We start from the raw sequence: 18,678 nt of genomic DNA on the forward strand, positions 1-18,678 counted from the left end.
CTTTAGTTCAGACTTGGAGTCCAGGATTCGTTCGAACGGGGTGAGTTCTCTCTGGAGCTTTTCCTTCCACGCAGGTTTCGTAAGGACTCCTTTTATCTGGATGTATTGGAAAGTGGATAGTGGGCCTATTCCTAGGACTTCTGTTAGGTCCGGAAGAGATATGAAAGTGTCTTTTTTCAGAAGTTGCCCTACTCTTTCAAGGCCCGCCTCAAACCAGGATTGGTATCTACCTACGTCGGGTATTCGGTCATTCATACCAGGGGACCATAAATGGCTCAGTGGAGACGGCCAGGTGGTAATCTTGTTCATTGCTTTGCTTGGTTGCCAGATTGTCCATATGGTACTCAGTATTGGATGGCCCTTGATTTTCCGCTGGATTCTCTTACGGGGGGTCCATAACCATTCTGACACTGTGGCTGGGAAGAAATAGTGGTTGTCCATGTGGATCCACTGGAGGTGGTTGTGGTCACGCAAGTGTGGGATAAGGACACGTAATTGTGAGGCTTTGTAGTATTCTCGCAGGTCGGGAAGACCTACTCCTCCTCTGTCCTTTGGAAGCGTCAAGGTGTGATACCCGATTCTCGCCTTCTTCCCTTGCCAGAGGAATCTCAGCATGAGCCTTTTGGCCTCCACGAAGAACTCATCTGGTAATTCGATAGGTAGCATCTGGAAAGGGTACAGGAATCGGGGAAGACATACCATTTTAATGGCATTAATCCGCCCTAACCACGAGATTGTGAGCTTGTCCCATCTTTGCAGATCAGCCGAAAAACTACGGAGGAGGGGGGGGAAGTTTGCTTTATATAAATCCGCCAAGTTTTTAGTGATCTGGATGCCTAAGTATTTAAGTACTGAATGTTCAAGTCTGAGGTCAAGGGGAGAATACCTAGTTTCGTTTTCTTCTTGTGTACCTTGCAAAGGGAACAATATTGATTTAGACTTATTTACTTTAAACCCAGAGAGTTGGCCATATTCTTCTAATAGTTGAAGAGCATGCGGGACGGATGTAGAGGGGTTAGTAATGTGTAAGAGTATGTCGTCAGCATAGAGTGCTATCTTATATTCCCTGGTCCCCAATCGCATGCCTTCTATTCTGGAGCTGGCTCGTATATTTTGGGCTAGAGGTTCCAGGGAGAGCGCGAAGAGAATCGCAGAGAGGGGACATCCCTGTCTAGTGCCTCGTCCTAGTCCAAACCACCTGGAGTATTCCCCGTTGACCGAAATAGACGCTTTGGGGGATGCATATACAGCTTGTATACCCTTCCTAAATCTCGGCCCTATTCCCACTTTGCTAAGGACCGCCCACAGAAACCCCCACTCCACTCTGTCAAAGGCCTTTTCTGCATCTATCGACAATAGGGCAGGGTTACCTGGTAACTCTGGTGATGAGTGGATGAGATGGAGAGTTTTGCGCATGGTATCCGCTCCTTGCCTACCCATTATAAATCCGACTTGATCATTGTGTATAAGGTGGGGGATTAGTACCTCTAGCCGAGCAGCTAGTACCCTAGTATAGATTTTGGCATCTAAATTAAGTAAAGAAATTGGGCGGTATGAGCTACAGTGTTTGGGGTTCCTTCCTTCTTTCGGGATAACCGTTATGAGGGCCTTCGTGAAGGAATCGGGGGCTGTCCCTGTTTCTAGTATCTCATTGAAGAGCTCGGTCAGGAATGGTATAAGTTGAGCGCTGAAGGTTTTATAAAACCCTGCAGTATACCCGTCCTCACCAGGAGATTTGCCTACGGTGAGTCTCTTGATTGCTTCCTGGACCTCGGGTTCAGATATCGGGGATTCCAACAGATCAGCTTCAGAGTGTGAAAGTTTAGGCATATCTACCAGGGAGAGATAGTGATCTGTGTCTAATTGGCCTGGGGTCACTTCTGAGGTGTACAATTGCTCATAGAAGCTAGCGAAGCTCTCCGGTATGGTGAAGGGAGTAGGGGGGGGTCTCGGGGTTTTCTTCAATTATCTCTTTCACTTTTCGTTCCGCTCTTTGCTTTCTTAATCTGGCTGCAAGTAGTGCGTCAGCTTTATCCCCTTTCTCATAGAATTTTTGTTTGAGAAATCGAAGTTTGCGTACGATTTGTTCGTGTTCCAATAATCTTAGTTCTTCCCTTTTACGTTGCGCTATTTTAATGTTGTCACAATCTGCTCCTAGGTGTCCCCTATCCTCGCTTTCCAGTTTGCATATTTCAGACCGAAGCCTATGCTCGATGATCTTCCTTTCCCTTTTCTTAGTAGATCCTTCACGTATTAGGATACCTCTCCAAGTGGCCTTACCCGCCTCCCATACTGTTTGCTTGGAAACTTCCCCATTGTTATTTAGTTTAAGGTATTCCTCGATTTCAGTCGCCATTTCAGTTTTAAATACTGCATCTTTCCACAGGCTTTCGTTACAGCGCCACTTTCCTCCTGGAACGGGCAAGTCTGCCCATCTTATGTCTGACAGGACCATATCATGGTCTGACCACACTATCGGGATGATTTCCGACGATATCGTGGATTCCAGAAGGACCCTGGTGAGGTACAAATAGTCGATCCGGGTAAAAGTTTTGTGCGGATTGGAATAAAATGTGTAACCTCTATCATGCGGGTGTTTAGTTCTCCATACGTCTTGCAAATCATATATCTCCATTATGTCAGGGAGTCCCGTGTAATCACTTCTCGGTTGGTTTCTTGTCTCAGGGTTACCTGGTTCCCAGTCCTTGGTCGGGTCTGCCCACAGATTAAAGTCTCCTCCGAGAACAACTTGGCCCGATGCTTCCAACATTATTTTGGGTATTGTCTTCTCTAGAAACTTGGATTGTCCCGTGTTGGGAGAGTATATTACTGCCACTGTTACTCTGACCTTTGCGATCGTCCCGGAAATCAGGAGGGCACGCCCACTCACATCAGACCAAGTCTTTTCCACTTCAAAGTTAATTCCATTTTTGACCAAAATTCCAACTCCTCCCTTCCTGAGTGGGCCAGAGCCCCAGAATTCCTTTCCCCCTTTTTTCCCTAATATCCCCCTCTCTTCTCCCTTAGCGAACTTCGTCTCTTGTAGAAGGAGGATGTCAATTTGAGATCTACGGAATTCCCTTGCCACCAGTGATCTCTTGGTTGGTGAATTGAGGCCTTTCACATTAAGTGTTCCTATCCTAAGAGACTCCCTGTCCTTCCGCTCTTCAACCGGTGCCATTTTCATAGTATGTCGATCGTGAATTTGTGACCCGCATTGAGTGGATGTATCTTAGATGAGGACTCTTGGATTCTTGAGCCATCTTTTGTGTTGCCGCTGACGCATCATATTCTGTTCGTTTGTTGTCCGCCCAACCCCCCCTCCCCCAAACCCTCCCAACTTGACGGCGTTCGTGCAGGCCCACGTAGAAATGTGGATCCGGCATCGAACCACCCCTGGGGACCGTTACTTCACGTCCCCAAGATCACATTAACATCACAGTCTTGACTGAGCCCCCGATCACCCCCCTCTTCCGTTTACATGACCCAAATCTCTTCAGAGCTCATAGATCCTTAGGCAGTTCGGGTCATGAACATGTGTATTAAAATGTGTGCCATCTTACCAGTATTGTGGTTCATCAGTTCTCACCCCCTGGAGGGGTGTTACCTCTCCGGTATTTTCTTGAACCCTTGACTCGTTTCCTTCTGGGCCCCTGTATGCGCCATCTTCTTTCCTCTCGACGCTGGTCCTCTCGACCATCCTCTTCCATGTTTGGACCAAGAAGATCTGAAATACACGCCTTGATCTCCCCTTCCGAACTCAACTTGATTTTGTTCCCATTATGGTCAAAGGATAGGGAGAAGGGGTATCCCCATCTGTATCTTATATTCTTTTCCTTCAGATGTTTGGTGAGGGGGCCACACATGCGACGGAGTGCCAAGGTCATAGTGGATAGATCTTGATATATCGTAACTTGGGATCCTTGGAATGTGATTGAGTCACTGCTTCTTGCTTTCTCTAGGATCCTCATCTTGTCCTGGAAGCGGTGAAATCGAGCTAGGACTGATCTAGGTCCGCCTGGAGGGCCGCCAGCTCTGTGTATTCTTTCTGTCTTGGGTTCATCAACCTCTTCGTCGGCAAGTAAAAGCTTGATGATATCATGGAGGGCATTCCTCAGGTCACTCTCTGTTTCCCCCTGTCGTTCCGGAATACCGAAGATTCTCAGGTTGTTCCGTCTCTCCCGGTTTTCCAAGTCGTCGAGCTTAAGTTTGAAGCTCTCTTCACGTTGCTCCAATGCAGTCATCCGCTGGTCCAATTGCGCCTCCAGGGTATCTATTGATGCTTGATTATTCTCAACTCCGTCCAACCTTTCCTCCATGGTGTCCAGTCGTTGGGTGATTTTATCAATTTTGGAGCCAATGCTGGCCCCCATATTTTTTATTTCTCCCAGGAGAGCAGCGATGTCTCCCTTGGTAGCCGCGGACTCACTCACTGAGGAGCTCTGATTCGCCATCGTGGAGTCCAGATTCTCGGTAGAGGTCGGGGTGTAGGAGAATGTGGCCAGTTTGTCCTTTATGTCCATTGGTTCTCCCGAGGTACTGTGGTGTTGCTTGGGGTATTTGGGTTATCAGATTGCAGAGGAGGCACACGCCCCTGAATCGGGGGCCCAACCCTCTGTACTTCAGTAGCAGTGGTCTTGGTTGGCTCGTTGGGGGTTGTGAGATCCTGGTGCGGCCGTGGTTATGTTCAGAGTGTGGTAGATTCACTGGTGCACGTGGGTCACCTGAGGTGCTCTTTAGACAGCAGGGGAGTTTATTATGCGATGTGGGGGGGGGGGTGTGCCTGCAGGATGAATGCAGGTGGGGTCGTTGTGACGGCACAGTGGACTATCCCCCAGTACCTTTATGCGTTCTTCACTCCGTTTTGCAGGCGATGGAGGGTAAGTGTGCCTCGGGCGAAGCTTGTCGGAGATTTTTTCGGCTTAGGATTAGAATATCTGCTGGCGATTGCTTGAAGTTGTGTATTGCTGCGAGTAGCCTGGGTCCCAGCGATGAGTTAATGGAATGTTCTTTCCTTTCAGGGATTGTCAGTCCAGAGTGATTATCTCCTCAGTTGAGGCCTCTCCCCTTGATCGTAGGCTTTGTCCCCCTGGTGGCGCCTCACCGTCGGTGCTTGGTCTCCTGTGATTCAATACAGTCCGATGGACGTGTGCAGGACCGGGTATAATGTGGAAGGGCTCGGGGACGCTTTGCTCATTAATCTTATATTGGGTGTTCCTGGTTGCGTTCTCGTCCACTGCGCACCTCCAGGACAGTAGCCGCTGTGGAGCACAGTTTATCACCCCGGGTCTCTTCTTTCCGTAACATACAGTGTCCGCCCCGTCCTTTCCTCCAAGCTGCGGTAGGGCGAGCCGTCTGTCGGGGGTTTTCCCTGTGAGACTGTCTCTCAGGTTTATTCTAGCCGGTTTCGCCCTACGTGTCCCGTTTCGTTGGGGTTTCGGCTATTCCAGCTCTCCGCGGCGTTAAGGGGCCAGGTTCACAGCGGCGCCACCTCGCACCGCGTATCACCCACCTTCAGGTCCTGTCTCCGGCTCCCCGCTCACAGCGCTGCTCGTTCGTGGTGGAGGGCCGCCCGTTGACTGCGGGCAGTGTCCTCTTCTTCGGGGCCCTCAGCTGCGGGGCCTGCTCCAGCTTCTCTGCTGTTCGCCGCTCGTTGTTGCCTGAGGGCACCCACCTTCAGGTCCTGTCTCCGGCTCCCGGCTCACAGCGCTGCTCGTTCGTGGTGGAGGGCCGCCCGTTGACTGCGGGCAGTGTCCTCTTCTTCGGGGCCCTCAGCTGCGGGGCCTGCTCCAGCTTCTCTGCTGTTCGCCGCTCGTTGTTGCCTGAGGGCACCCACCTTCAGGTCCTGTCTCCGGCTCCCCGCTCACAGCGCTGCTCGTTCGTGGTGGAGGGCCGCCCGTTGACTGCGGGCAGTGTCCTCTTCTTCGGGGCCCTCAGCTGCGGGGCCTGCTCCAGCTTCTCTGCTGTTCGCCGCTCGTTGTTGCCTGAGGGCACCCACCTTCAGGTCCTGTCTCCGGCTCCCCGCTCACAGCGCTGCTCGTTCGTGGTGGAGGGCCGCCCGTTGACTGCGGGCAGTGTCCTCTTCTTCGGGGCCCTCAGCTGCTGGGCCTGCTCCAGCTTCTCTGCTGTTCGCCGCTCGTTGTTGCCTGAGGGCCTGCCAGTCGTCCCAGCGCTCGTATGGTGGCTCGGCTTCACGGAGCGATTTCTGGGCGAGTCCTCCACCGTTTTTGCTCCGGATTCTCACCACATGGGGGGGGGACCTTCCGACAGCAGCACGTTCATTTTTACCACGGGGGGGGGCCTTAAGTGGGGGCTCAGTCCACTTTGGGGGCCGTGGTAGCGGAGCTCACGCGCAGAGCATGCCTGTCCGTGCGCCCCCTGGTGGCCAGTCGGAAAATACTTTCTGATAGCACTTAGAAGAGCCATTCAATTCAATAGGCTAAGCCAAAGTCAATAGGCCAAAGTCTTTGTATAAGATGCAGCACTTCAGGTAAGTAAATGGAAAATTCTTTGCACAAGTTTTTAGGAGTCTTTGGTAAAAAGAAGAATCCAATGTAGACCCACAAGCTGATTAGACTTGCGAGTTGCAGAAGTTACAAGCATTTCCACAGTAAGAGATAAACTCTCTTAGGCTAATTTTACAGTACCTTAGTAAAGAAGAAAAAGATGCATCTGAAGACTTCTGTTCCTGTACAGCTCTGCAGATCTCACTGTTCCTGGGCCTCAGTCGTGGGGACAAGAGGGAGGACGTTGGGGGACTCCTGCACTGTATTGGCACCGTCAAAGCTGGCAACCGGCAAACTGCACTTTCAGTGGCTGTTCGGTGTTTCAGCTCCTCGTGTCTCCTGCAAATAGCAACACAGCGGTTCCTGGCTGTTGAGATGGACTTTCCTTTCTTATGGGGTCCCGCACTCTGTTGAGGGGGCTCAGGCTTGGTCAGTCCTGCTTCCTCGGAGTCCGGAGGATCTTCCAAAAGCTCTAGGTCAGCTTAAAAGCAACGCACCCAATCTGGTATTACTCTCCCTGGCTATACGTTTCCAGCAGCAACTCTGGAAATTCAACCAGCTCCGAGATCAATGTCCAGGTGGCATACTTTGGAGTTTATTGGTCCCACAAACGCAAGGGGAAAAGTTGTTCTTGCAGAGGCTTCACTGTCGATGCGAACTTGGCGTTTTGGCACTGCAGTAGGGCTTCACCGGGCAAATCAACAGTCCAGGAGTTGCTGCAGGCGTCCCCTTCAAGTTCTTCTTCGGTTCCTTCGTCCAGTGGTAGAGACTGCCTTCCACGCCAAAATACTTGCGTTTTATGCAGCTTGCTCCCATTCATTCCAGCCTAGCTGTCGGTCCCCCAGCAGGGTGGCTGTCCTTGCCGGACAGTCAGCCGGCCAATCACCACAGAGTGCATTTGGGTCTTCTAGGAGACTAAGCACAGGGAGGTTCGGGGACCTCCCTCATTTCCTGCCCTCCGCCAGACACTCTGGAGCCAGAAGCGGGTTTCATTCGTGAACCCCGCCAAAGGCGAAATGAACAAAGACCAAACCTGGTTTGGCGTGCAGAGCAAATCTCAAGAAGGACCTTTCCACAAAAAAAGAAGACCGGGGGCCATTTTGACAAAGATGGCTCCCGTGTGTGCTTTACTGTAGCTGCAAACGCAGTCCGTGGTAAAGGCACACCATGGTAGTTCAAACAAAACCACTGCCACCATCCATTCTGTGCGAAAAAGGTAACAATTTGTTTTACATGAGAAACTAGACAAAGGGGATACTAGGTAACCCCTCCAGCACTCTATTGTAAGATAGGGTGTGCTGAGTCTATGGTAAGTCAATTTCACTTTACTGCACTTGGAAACAGTAGTTTATCCAAGAGAAGGTATTTAAACCTTTGGGAAATCTGAAAGACTTCCTTGTGTCACTGCACTGAAGGTGCTGTGACGCACAATGTAAAAGATGATGCCTATGGAGTTTGCAAACTCCACAACCAAAAGAAATAGTGTATAAAATCACATTAAAATACATGAGAGGGTGGAAAAAAAGGGTCACACTCTCCAGGTTAAAAAAACCAAGTCCTAGAAATCCAGCAAAGTTGCTGGGGCCTCTAAGGTGGAGGGAATTAGCACATTTCTTTCAATTCTCACTAATACTCTCCTAGCAGGTACTTCAGCAAACAGTCTAAACAGTCTTCAAACAGTCCAAAATAACATGCTCAGAGCAGCTCTTAGTACCCCCAAAAGAGATCACATTACGCAGGCTAGACAGGCCGACCACTGACTATCCGTAAAAGAAAGAATCACCTTCAAGGCCCTCACCTTAACGCACAAATGTCTAAGCCTCACCGTCCCATCCTACCTTTCGGAAACCATCACCAGAGATCCTTCCTCACGTCCCAGGAGATGCCAATACGCCAACCAACTATGCATCCCTCACATCAAAAGAGCCAAAGCAGAAGGGATCGGCTTTCCTCACATAGCCCCCAAACTCTCGAATGCCCTACCCTTTCCGCAAAGGTCTCAAAACCAAGCTCTTTAACTAACCCCCGCAAGCCCCTCTCTCACTAATCTGCCTGCAAATTTACTTCTTTTAAACATGTATGCACTTCTTGCCTTCACTGTCATGTAACTACATTTTTCTGTGTACCCAGCAACGATATTTATTTTTGTCTTTAACAGCTCCATAATGCCTCAGGGCTGATACACGCTTTATTAATGTTAATTAATAAATAAATAAAAGGCTTTTACCTACCTGCAAGAATTGCTTCAGCTCACCTAGACTTTTGCCCAATTGACGTTAGCCTAGCCTGGCTACCTGAATGACTCTTCTTCCCTCTGTGTGTTTTGTCTTCTTTACAGGAAGGAGTTAACTTACTTTGCATTGGGGGTTACCAAAAGTACCTATCTGCTTCACAATATTTGTGAGATCTCTTGTTTTGTTCTAATAACCTTTTTCTTTGACATAAAGTATTGCCCTAAATGCAACAGTGATATATTAATGTCCACAGTGTCCTAGTTATTTAAGTCACCTGAGGGTGTAGGAAGTGTCTGTGTGCCATCCCAAATGGGCACTTGCTGATTTAGAGAAACTTAAGAGTGTGTATTTTGGAGTGCATTTGTTTGTTACTAATCTATTGCACCTTCTAAAGAAGGCTTACTCAAACTGACTGGTAAATAAATTAAGAATTGTTTAATCAAGAAACCTTGTGTGTAAGAGTTTATTTGAATACTTGTCACTGTAAATCTCGGTGCGACTCCCCTACTGCTCACACTGACCCCCCCTCTCCAGATCAGCATGGCTGCTCAACATGCTACCAACCTGTGTGGTACAGATTTATACCAAAGGTTGGGTTGCTACTGCCAGGAGGTCAGAGTTGTCTGGCCTACCAAAGTCCATTTCAGGAGATGTGTCAAGGCCACTGGCATCATGTAAAGACTGACGCAGATCCTGCATCTGACTGTCCTTAGAAAAGACAATGGGCCTCATTACAGGTCGGGCAGTCCGGAAATAACAGTGGTGGTAAATCCGCCGCCACTGTTAATCCAGACCGTCCGATCTCGAGTCCTGCAGGCAGGAGGTGGCGTTCTTGCCAGGCCTGACCTGGCGGGTTTACCACCGTCGCCTGCAGGCAGACGTGGAAACACCAGCACCATCACGAGATGGTGCCGGTGTTTCCGTGGTCCCCATTCTCATTGAGTCCTATGGGACTCAATGGGAATGGGAATTTACACCATTCCGCTCCGGAATTCCTGTATCACCGGGGTTGTAATGCTCCAACTCCACATCAGACCGCTCCTCATCCTCACATGTGTTCTGTACAGAATGAAAGAACTCCTTCCTAGGTACAGAGGCAGACCCGGATTCAAGAACAGGCCTTACAGTCTTAGAGCCTTTCTCAGAGGGTACACAGCCACAGGGGCCTCCAACGGCAAATTTTGGCCTTTAGGCCCCGATGGCGTCTAGGGCCCTGACAGCTTTGGCGTCGTCGACAAGGGCGCCGAAGGCTTTGATGACCTGACCGAGGGCAAAGCCCAGACAGCCACACTCGATGGACACAGCGCCGACTGTCAAAGCCTTCCTCGACACCTTCCCAGACTTCAACGATTTCGTCGGGACGAAAACCGCAATCTGGATCTGGCACGTCTCTGGCGATCTACTGGAGCCTTGTCCGAAAAGGAGCTTGACGGTTCCCGATGTTTATCGCACCGACTGCCCGGACCCGAGGGCGCGCGAGGGTCGGACCAAGACCGTTCCCTGCCAGCTTCAACCGAAGGCGCAGACGGAACAGTGCCCTGAGATTGAAAAATCTCCAGCAATTTCTCGCCAAATGCCTCCCATTCCTCCGGGCTAGAGGATTTAGAGTGACTTTCCTCGCGGAGCCATCATCTGACGAGGAGAGGGGAAGGCGAACAGTGACGCCGCTTTCGGGAGTGCCTCGAAGACGAGTGGCAGGAACCACTCCGGAAAAGAGACCCTCCCTATGACGGGGAGAGTCACCCCTCGAGTCGTCAGTGGAAAGACCAGTAGTCTGTTTAGATTTACGGGTTTGGATACCCGACCTACATGTAACTTCCCTTTACGCTCCCGCAAGGCCTTGGCAGTCAACGACTGGCACTTCGAGCAGTCGTCCGTGTTGTGGCTCTCGCCCAGACACCACAAGCAGATACAGTGCGAGTCCGTGATGGACATATTGGACTTACAGTCCCGGCATTTTTTAAAGCCAGACTGTGGGGTCGGCGGGGTAGAAGAAGACATTATAGAAGTAGATAACAAGGGGCGCGCCGAGTTCTCAAAGCAAACACTTTTGCGGAAAAAACAGAACTGAGGCTACGCGTGCCCTGCGTGCTACTTCTAACATCCAATGACATCACCCTCGACGGAGGCCTTCGAGGGACATCGACCCGACACCATAGAAGCAGGACGCCCTGTGCCGAAAAATGTTCGAAGCAACACAGCTGTGCACATTACATGTCAAAGATGTGGAATACAATGGAGAACACAATCCATTCGAAATGTGGTTTTGCTGTGGCCACAGGCACCAAGGTGAACAAAGGCTTATCCTTTGGGTTTCGGAAAAGAAGCCACTCCTGGAGCCGGAGACTTCGATAATGTTGCTGATGCTGGCCTAGGGGGCAGCGCCACTCTGGAGACTACGGTTGTGACCGTGTGTTATGGAGAATTCTCAGAAATGTGCTAATTCCTCTCTACCTTAAAGACCCCCAGCTCTTTTACTGGACTTAAGGAGTTTTAATTTCTAACCTAGAGAGTGAGACCCTTTTCCAACTCTCTCAGGTATTTTTACTGTGATTTGGGCTCTTTTAGTTTTGGAGTTTGACAAACTCCATAGGCATCATTTTTGCATTGTGAGACACAGCACCTTCAGTGCAGTGGCACAGGGAAGGCTTAGATTTCCCAAAGGTTTAAATAGCTTTTCTTGGTAAAACTACTGTTTCCAAGAGCAGTGAAGTGAAATTGACTTTACTTACCCAGCACACACTATCTTAACATAGGGTGCCGGAGGGGTTACTTAGTATCCCCTTTATCTAGTTTCTCATTTTTATGTTACCCTTTGTACAATTAATGGCTGGTGGCAGTGGTTTACTTTTTACTACCATTTTGTTATTTTACCGAGGGCTGCGTTCGCAGCTGCAATAAAGCACCCATGGATACCCATTTTGTCAAAATGGCCCTGGTCTTTTTTCACCATTTGTCAGAAAAGTCCTTCTTGAGATTTACTCTGCACGCCAAACCAGGTTTGGTCCCTTTGTGCGTTTTGCTTTTGGTGGGATTCACTAGTGAAGCCTGGCTCTGGCTCCAGTATGTCTTGCAGGGGGCAGGAAGTGAGGGAGGTGCCCGAAACTCCCCGTGCTTAATCACCTTGGTTACAGGAATGCACCCAAAGGTGATTTGCTGGCTGGCTGTCCAGCAAGGACAGCCACCCTGCTGTGTGTTTGACAGCTAGGCTGGAATGAATCGGAGAAGCCTGGGGAAGGGAAATGTACACAGATTTTTAGGAGAGACTGGTATATGGTGAACTTATCTGTTATATTTGAGTTGCCTTTGAATTGCCATGCATTACCTTGTTGAGTTAGTGTGCGTGTGTATGTGTGCAAGTGTGAGGGACAGTGATGCTTTGTTAGAGTATTTCCTTTAGTTTATTTTTGGCAGGGAAATCCTCATCAGAGTAGCGATAGTGAGACGCTTATCCAACCTTTTTAGTTAACAAAATGGCATCTTTTGAAAAATCTTCACAAACTTGTCTGCCTCACATTTCTGGCCCCCTCACATACCATTAATGTTTTAATCATTTTCTTCCCCCATTATTAGGACCTATTTAGGCCTACCTCTCACTGTTGGGTTAGTCACCTGTAGTTTATGTTCTGCAGTGAAGTAGAATCAATGTCTTATGCCTCAACTGTTTTGCTTTGTACTACAGAAATGTGGTGTATGGTTCTAAGTTGGCATTTGACTGACTTTGTAATCATGATACAATTTTAAATAAATGTATATATGTATTTTTTACATTATGTGTGGTGTATTTTATTATTGGTAATGTGTCCAATTTTCACTTTCGTATCAGCCCATCCCCTCCTCTCCTAAAAGGCACTGCTCCTCTACGTTACAAATTCAGTGTGTTTTGGTCTAACTTGGTGGACACCCTAGTTGCCCCCTTTGGATAGATCTACACACACCCTCATCAGAGTACTGTGGACAAATCTCCCCAACAGCCTACAAATTCAAGATCAAGCTTTTTATTCAACTGGATAACAAGCAACGTCAGTCTGACGTAAATAATGTGTGCTTAAAACACAGTGCACAGTATTTAATGAAAGAAATGCCTCCCGCTGACTCCACTGTCTTACCTTTGTCCCCGGTTTCAACCCTTCCAACTGTTTGGGCTTTCTGAAAGTCTTGTGGTGCTGAAGCTTGTGCTCAATCTTGTCCTTTGCGAACAGGAACTGCAACCGGCACTTGTTACAGTGGTACACACTCTTCTTCTTTATAAAATAAAGTAAGGGAAAGAAAGAGTAGCCGTATAGTTATGGAAATGGTTACAGATGAAGAATTCAATCAAAAGAAAAACAAGCATATTCCCTCAGCTCCAGGGAATGTACAGTCTTATTGGCTGTGGGTTTGCATCTCTACAATGCAAGGCTTGCAAGTACGTGGTTGTAAATTGGAGACCCATGAATATATTTTCATTCCCCAAAATTATACAGGCTGGATTACATGATTTGAGATGCTAAATAAAAGCATTATTGCAAAAGGTGTAAAACTGAAATCCCCATGTACCCAATATTAGTATACAATACTTTACCTGATGCCTCATGAAATGCTGCTGGAAGGCATTGCCATTCTTAAAGACTTTCAAGCAGTAGGGACACAGCAGGTTCCTGGTATCCTCATGTGTAGCTCTGAAATGGCTATCAACTTCACAGTATAGCGAGGAGCGATAGTTGCACACCTGAAACAGAAGAGGTTACATGAGCTAATGCTTCTTTCAGTAAAAATGGGTGCAAAGCAAGAAAAAAAGGCTATTGACTCAAATGAATAGGCTAAGCAAGGAAAACAACACTTTTCAAAACATGAAACACATTTAAAATAACCAAATTGAATGGTTTTACGCAGGACATCTTCTAAACTCATAAAGGACTTGGTAGAAATCCATACTATAGAGTCACACATTTAGAATATCTCCTATCTGGTGAAGGAACATTGGAAATTCTTATGAAAACGTTTGTCATCTGTGCCGTACCCCTCTTTCCTCACCCCTCTTTAAACTGGCTCTGTCCCTACAGCTCATCAAACATTGGAGACCACTGGAAGGTTGCAGAAGTACGAGATCGACAACAAGGTGGTATAGTGGTTGCTATCAACTTGTATTTGTTTCAAAATAAAAGGGAAAAACATACCTATCCCCAATGCTAAGAGGGGTTTTCCTCCCTCAAATAATCAATTTAGGCGATTGTCAGAATGTCCAAAAATCATAAAGGTCTGTCATGTCAAATCCTATTTCCTTGGCTTACACTTAAAGACAATGAAGGAAAAAGTATCTGCTGGGTCCAGAAGAATGACACCCTTCTTCTGGACAAAGGATTCAAACGTTTCTTGAAAATGTAGCAGGTGGGATGTCTCCCTTCCCACGATTTCTCTTGAGGTTTCCAATTGCCAGGGGAATATCTTCCGTCCCTTGTCTCAATGTCCCACAGGATGAGTGGGAAGAACTCCCTTCCCCTCGTTTCCTAGCTTCCTAATGCCTGGAGGAAAGGACTTCCTTTCCACTGGCTTTCTTCTCAGGCTTAAAGCATGGGTCCCAGACCCCTGATGGCAGGCGTAGTTATCTCCTCTACCAGGAACTGCAACAAAGAAGAGGGATGCTGCTCATCTTCCTCCTACCGATACTTTGCTCACTATCCTCCCAAATCTCTGTGGTTTCTTCCCTTCCCCTGCCGCTTGCACGATAGACCTGGTTCACTATTAAGCCAGGAATTACCTTGTTGGGTGACTGGTAGATTGTACTGCTTTCTGGGTCACAGATCCTCCTTTCTCAGCTGGCCAGCTTCTTAGCTTCCTTTCGCCTGTTCGGCAACCCGCATACCTTTTGCTTTAGGCTTTTTGTGTTCAGTCCTCTTCCAGGCGCCTCCAGTTCAGCGGGGGCTTTTTTCTGCTTTGGAGACTTCTCATGTGTGGCGACTCCACACCTTCTCCGTTCTGGGTGGCACGGCTCTTGTCCCAAGCCCGTCCCAGGCTTCAAGATCAGGAAGAGCTCCACTCCCTCCAGCTTGGTACGTGGTCTTGCCACTCTGGTTCAGCTGCAGAGCATCCGGTTTCTAGCTCAGTGTCCTGGTCTGTTCTCCTTCCCATCTCGCTCGGCTTCTCGCGGTTCCTCCGAGGAGGGCTTGTCAACATGTATTGTCCTTCATCCCTTTTTTATGCATGATACCAATAGATTGTACATATTGATTAGTTCGCTCATGGTGGTTCCGCAGGGTGCTCTTTAGCACTCTGCGCCTCTTCGTCTTAGTATGCATGTTGTTCTCCTCCAAGTTACTTGAGATCTTCTTTGTCCCACTGTTCTAGGCTTCACATCGGCAGTCCCTACTCTTCCCCGTATCAGTATAGGGTATGGAGGTGGAACTGTCCACCTTACAAGTATAAATGGAGGTATGTGGGACTAGGTTACCCTGCAAAGGGTAAGAGGGTGAAAGAGGTTGTAAAGGGGTGGGAGGATACTGCATTCTCCCGAGTCCAGCAAAAGAGCTGGACATCTCTAAGGCTAAAGGGAATTGACACAGAAATTAAAATTCTCCCCAACAGAACCCATAACAAATTTGTTCCGCAAAACAACGTCACAGAAAAATAACTTCTTCCCCAGCACTGGACAGTCATTTACTGACAAATAACTTCTTCCAGAGCACAGTCAAAGGAGGTGTTAGAGAATGTATTTCTGTGCCAATTCCATTTAACCTTAGCGACCCCCAGCTCTTTTGCTGGGCTCTTTAAAATGTTACACCTGAGTGAGTGGGACCTTTTTCTCACACTCATGTTTTTCCAGACTATGATTTTCTATGTTCCTTACTGTTTCCTTACTGTTTTATGGAGTCTGGTAAACTCCATAGGCATCTGCTTTTGCATTGTGTGCCTTGGACTTCTACTAATGTTCAACTACATTTTCTTGGGTGAACCACTGTTCCCAAAAATAGTAAGATAACCACGGTCTTACTTACCTTTACTTTATGGGTCTAGCACACATCACACTATGTGGCGAGCTGGGGGGTTACCTAGTAATTCCTTTAACCCATTCCTCATGTAACATTGTGTTAAACTAACTCACTTGAATGGCTGGTGGCAGTTGTTTCTTTATTTACTACCTAGTGACATATCTGCTGGCTGATACCTCAGCTGCAGTGCTGCACACAAGGTTGAACAGTTTTCCAAAATGGCCCCTCTTTTTTTGCCATTTCTTGTTTGTTAATTTTTTCTAGGCTTTTACTCTGTTTGCATCAGGTTTGAGCACTTCGTGTAGTTTGCCTTTGGCAGGCTTCAGCCAGCCCGCCTAGGATCCAGTGTGTCCTGTCCTTTGTCTCTAGGTGTGCCTGAGTGAAACCAGTTCCTATTGGCTTGCTTGCTGTCCTGAAAGGAGAGCCACCCTGCTGTGTGATTGACAGCCTAGGGCTGTGAATGAATGGGAACTTGCATAAAAAGTGAGATTTTTGGGTGTGAGAGAAGAGTCGACCACTGGAGGACAGAATCCGAAGCAGAAGACGAGAGAAGACACCAGAAGCACCCTCCTGGACCGCAAAGTGCTGGTGAAGCCCTGCAGCTCTACGGACCCGGTTTATGAATGGACAGGGAAGACCTGGAAAGGACGACTTCCTCCCTTAGGCTGGTGCGACCAACTAGCCTCGAGAAAAACCTTTGGCGCAACCCCTGACTTCCTGCAAAATATATGGGATACATTACTCACCGTAATCGTATTTCTGATGCTTGTATCTGCTTAGATTCACATGCTGTGCATAGGCCGACATCTAGTGGAAGCTGCGGAGTATTACAGTTTGTTTTTCGAAAGTCGAAAATGGGCGTCGACACAGGCGTGCCAGTAATACTATCCCTAGTGTGACGTCCACTGTACCCAAGATCCCTCACGCGTGTAGGATCCTCAGATTGTATTTTTTCTGACATGAGGAAGCATGAGGAGTAGCGTGAGTACAGATAATCCAAGCAGATAGACAGAAAAGGTAAGACTACAAGCAATCATGCGCCTTCTCTCGGAGGGGAGGAAGGGTGGGTCGCATGTGAATCTAAGCAGATACAAGCATCAGAAATACGATTACGGTGAGTAATGTATCCCTTCTGAGGCTTGTGGAATCTGCTTAGATCACATGCTGTGCATAGATTAGCGAGCAGTACCAGAAGAAGGAGGTGGGATGTGAGAAGGGTCATGAGCAAACAGGTGTCTTAGAACCGCTTGTCCCACTTGTGTATCTGTCTTGGAATGAGTGTCAATGCAGTAATGCTGAGTAAAAGTGTGAATAGAGCTCCAAGTAGCCGCTTTGCAAATGGTGTCGAGGGGAACATTTGCAATGAAAGCCAGAGTGGCACCAATGCCTCTAGTAGAGTGGGCCCTTGGCGTAAAAGGCAGAGTCTTGTCAGAAAGAGAGTAACACAGCTGTATACAGTTGATAATCCACTTCGAGATAGCGCCCTTAGAGACGCGATCCCCCTCTCTGCCTGTAGCTACGGAGACAAACAGTTGATCTGTTTTCCTTAGCGGTCTGGTTTTATTTACATAGTATAGGACCGCCCTACGCACATCTAGGGTGTGTAGTTTCACCTCAGCCGAGCTTTGCGGGTTCTGGAAGAAAGCCGGAAGCTCGATGGACTGGTTTACATGGAACTTGGATATGAATTTAGGTGAGAACCTAGGGTGTGTGCGTAAAACCAGTTTGTCCTTGTGGATAGTAAAGAAAGGATCCTGCACTGACAGAGCCTGAATTTCACTGACCCTTCTTATGGAGGTAATGGCTACTAAGAAGGCCGTTTTATAAGTCAGGTGTTTGAGACTACTTTTATGCATGGGTTCGAATGGGGGTCCCATGAGCTTAGCTAGCACCACGTTGAGGTCCCATCCTGGCGGTGGGTTCGAAATAGGAGGGTGAAGTCTCTTTACTCCTTCCATGAAGGCTTTAACCACTGGTACTTTCCACCACGAGACCTTGTTATGGGATGTGGTGTAAGCCGAGAGGGCTGCCAGGTGTACTTTCAGCGAGTTAAAAACCAACCCTGCATCCAGCAGGTGGAGCATGTATGTCACAACGTTGGAAGGAGTGCAATCAACCGGGTTGATTTGTTTATTCTGGCACCAGATAACGAATCTTTTCCACTTATCAAAGTAACAGTGCCTTGTATTTGGTTTCCTGGACTCCTTTAGAATGTCCATACACCTCTGTGGTAATTTGAGATGTCCAAACTCTATGACTTCAGGAGCCATGCTGCTAGGTTCATAGAGTTGGGTTCCTGATGCACTGTTTGACCCTGTTGCTGGGACAGTAGGTTGTACCAGGCTGGGAGTCTGATGGGTTCGCACACCGCCATCCTGCGTAGGTGTGGAAACCATGGTTGTCTCGCCCACATGGGAGCAACTAGGATGAGCGTCATAGATTCCTTGTTCATCTTGTACACCACCTTCCTGATGAGAGGAGTTGGTGGAAAAGCGTACGCAAACATCCCTGACCAGTTCATCCACAGGGCATTCCCTTGGGAGTCCGGCTGGGGGAACCTGGATGCAAATCCTGGGCATTGTTTGTTTTCGCTTGTGGCGAATAGGTCTATAGTGGGGAAACCCCACTGAGAGAAGAGATCTTCTACTACGTCTCTGTGAAGGACCCATTCGTGTTCTTCTGGGAGGGAGTTTCTGCTTAGAGCATCCGCTAGGGAATTGAGCTCCCCTGGAACATGTTGCGATGACAGGAAGATGTTCCGTCTGAGTGCCCATATCCATATTTTCTGGGCAAGCTTGGACAGATTTGGCGAACGAGTCCCCCCTTGCTTGTTCAGATAGAACATGGCTGTCGTGCTGTCCGTCCTGATCTGCACCGACAAGTTCAGTAGATGGGGCTCGAACGCCCTTAGCGCTCGGAATACTGCCAGAAGCTCTAGCAGATTGATGTGGTTCTTGGCTACTGAGTGAG

At 48.3% G+C, this 18,678-nt stretch overlaps 1 protein-coding gene across 6 annotated transcripts in view; it reads right to left on the reverse strand.

The window, feature by feature from the left end:
* POGZ (pogo transposable element derived with ZNF domain) overlaps positions 1 to 18,678 on the reverse strand; it is a 1,205,269-nt gene that overhangs the window by 188,708 nt on the left and 997,883 nt on the right. For 4 of the 6 annotated variants that reach the window (XM_069650424.1, XM_069650451.1, XM_069650443.1 and 1 more), the window contains exons 12-13: positions 13,305 to 13,451; positions 12,850 to 12,984 (exon numbers count right to left, since the gene is read on the reverse strand). In XM_069650424.1, the coding sequence (XP_069506525.1) occupies positions 12,850 to 12,984; positions 13,305 to 13,451 (282 nt within the window). The remainder of the gene's footprint in view (positions 1 to 12,849; positions 12,985 to 13,304; positions 13,452 to 18,678) is intronic. The other 2 variants (XM_069650460.1, XM_069650433.1) reach the window with 1 other exon arrangement.

Source organism: Ambystoma mexicanum, chromosome 1p (assembly GCF_040938575.1).
Source record: "Ambystoma mexicanum isolate Mex_15411 chromosome 1p, UKY_AmexF1_1, whole genome shotgun sequence".
Lineage (NCBI taxonomy): Eukaryota > Metazoa > Chordata > Amphibia > Caudata > Ambystomatidae > Ambystoma > Ambystoma mexicanum.